The 2,651-nt window shown below is 39.9% G+C and overlaps 2 protein-coding genes across 3 annotated transcripts in view; both read left to right on the top strand.

Annotated features, from left to right (window-relative positions):
* Nucleotides 1-2,651, top strand: part of arid1b (AT-rich interactive domain 1B) — a 56,766-nt gene that overhangs the window by 11,979 nt on the left and 42,136 nt on the right. The window lies entirely within an intron of this gene.
* Nucleotides 841-1,639, top strand: LOC106530781 (max-binding protein MNT; the record flags this gene model as incomplete). The annotated part of the gene is given in 1 exon segment (XM_014026485.1): nt 841-1,639. A coding segment is annotated over 1 exon segment (237 nt), but the record flags the coding sequence as incomplete, so codon positions are not given.

Here is a 2,651-nt window from a genome sequence, read left to right as displayed (position 1 = left end):
CTTAACTACCAGCTACACATCCGTGTAAGGAGTGAGCTAGTAGCGGCTATGAAAAAACCCGGGGACTCCGTGGAGGCACGAGGGTGTCAATATAAAAGAATCATAGCACTTACATGTATGGGCGTCTTCTATGGTACATGCAGAATGCCGAAGCTGAAGAAAAAAGGGGAGCCGAGCACAGGTCCGTCCTCCCCTTTTATACGGACCTAGGTGGGGCCCACGTGACGTGGGCGTAGACTATTGGCTCTTCAGAATGCGCGCGCGCGCGGGGGTACCCATCTGCGATAGCCTTAGAGGGCGGAGCTTACACGAAATAGAACGTCTCCATATTAACTAACCGCGTTAAATCTAACTGTGCACGTCACTGAAGAGGTGTTTACTACATTCAGCGATGACGAAAACGGGATGTTTTTTTAAACGTCAGCCAATATAAGCAGCGGAATCGCCACCCGCGGCTGCAACTAGCTGCTCCAAACATTAGCATGCTAATGCACATAGCGGTGCAGCAAGGAATAATGTCCCCCGGGAAACAACGGTTCACTGGCGGCCGCGACGAAACATTCCGCTATTTAAACCTGAATGTCTGGTATTCAAAAAATTCATTTCATAACAAAAATAAAAACCGGTATTTGGTACAAAACGGTATACCGCCCAGCACTACCCTCAGTTATAAAGTTCTCCTCCAGCTGCCTCAGATGTTTTAGAATATTTTGCAGATGATTTGCTGCCATCACTTCCTTATTTTTTCCAAAAACGGTTTGATTTCTTAGTTTCAGCGTTTTAATAAATAAAATCAGAACAAAGGTCTTTATTCAGAGACAGATCAGGTCTCAGGTGAGTCCTCTGCAGGTGTTTCTGCTCTCAGCTCGTCCATCAAACACGTCGTCTCTCGCTTCCCTCCGAGGTTTTTCCCAGATTCCGCCTCTGATTGTCGTCCTAACCGTGGCGACGTTATTAACCGGTTACAGGTGGTTTTCAGCTCGGCTCGAGGGACTCCGGATCGGTTCTGTCACCTCAGCTCGTGCTCAGACCGAGGCTCTGATGAAGAATGCCACGCAGACGGCGAGTGGGGATTAATGGGTTTTATCTCAGTGCCCGGGCCCCAGGTGGCCCCTGGACTCCTCCTTTATTAAACACCTGATTCCAGGTGAGATTGGACCAGTTGTAGATTTCAGAGCTGCTCAGATCGATTCTGGTTTCAGGAGGATTTTACCTGCAGAATGATGTTATTGAAAGCTGAAGTCTCACCGAGGACTCCAGGTTTTTCTGCTCTGGTATAATAATATCTGCAAAACACTGTTGAACAAATAAACATAAAAGTTCAGTTTTTAATGTATTTGTAAGATATTTAGGTAGAATACACTTTAAACATCAGAGTGAACTAGGGCTGGGCGGTATGATCTCAAATTCATATCACTGTATAAATTGAATCCCTTCACAGTAATGGTACATATCATGGTAGGAAATGATCATAAAAAGCAAAGATAATGTAATATTTAGAGCATTTATTTAGCAGAAAACTGTAATCTTAATCAAACCCAGCATGTTTGCTGTAGTACAAATACAGAAGTACAAAATGTTTTACTGAGAAACTTGCTGTTTCAGCAAAATTTAAGTTTAAATTTAATTTAAAAACGATACTTTTGAGGTTCAACAAATGTTCATAAATAATTTCAATGAATTACAAGTTAAAATGGGCATGGATATTTCTGTTTTTTTGTATCGAAAAAATATCGAACCGTGAGACTAAAGTATCGAACCGAATCGTGAATTTTCTGTATCGTTGCAGCCCTAATATATAATGCAAAACGGTTTCAACAACAAACAAAAACATTTCTCAAATTTTCAACAATATTAAAATAAAGTGGATGTTATAACAAGTACTTCAAGTAAAATTAGTCATTTAGACAAAAAATTCATTGTTGCCTAAAATGTTATAGTGTGACAGGACCTTCAAGGGCCTTAAGCTGCACATAGTCCTGTCATAAAACAGTTTCGGATAACTAGAATGTAAGTTTGGTGAAGCCAAATAAATGTAACATCTGCCTGCCATACAATGAGCTTCTGCCTGCTGAACTTATCAGCTGCTGCTCTGCTTCATCATCTTTATCATCAGAGCAGAAGCACATTACATTAACAAGACGGATTTATGACTGAACGAACGTCCAAGTCTATCATCTCTGTGGGTAATAATACTTAAAAAACAAGTTTTTTCTCAGACAACTTGGGTGTGAAAAAACTACGGTTGTTAAAGCTTTGCTCTGCGAGACGTGCTGCTGGAGAGTGGTGTTGGTGGTGGTGGGTGATCCCGATGTAACTTTTCTACAGCAGGAGGGGGAAATCTTGAGGATTTATTCTCTCTGTACGTGTTTAAAATTAGGAATGTGCGATATGACAAAAAATTCATATCACGATATAATTAAGATGAGTGGCGGTAACAATATATATCACGATATAAAACTTATAATAGAAAATAAATAAATCACATATTAATTGAGTGGAATAAATATGTATAGGTAAAAAAAAATTGACCTTAAAATCTCCTTTTTTAAGGGACACTTTAAAGTCTCCCATAAAAATCTAAATTTAAGGGAGATCTACCTGGTTAAATGATATACACACAATAACTTTAATGTAATAGATATTGCATC

The sequence above is a fragment of the Austrofundulus limnaeus genome, unplaced genomic scaffold, assembly GCF_001266775.1.
Source record: "Austrofundulus limnaeus strain Quisiro unplaced genomic scaffold, Austrofundulus_limnaeus-1.0 Scaffold557, whole genome shotgun sequence".
NCBI lineage: Eukaryota > Metazoa > Chordata > Actinopteri > Cyprinodontiformes > Rivulidae > Austrofundulus > Austrofundulus limnaeus.
The sequence above is the reverse complement of the archived record's forward strand: the minus strand, read 5'-3'. Positions and strand labels throughout refer to the sequence as shown.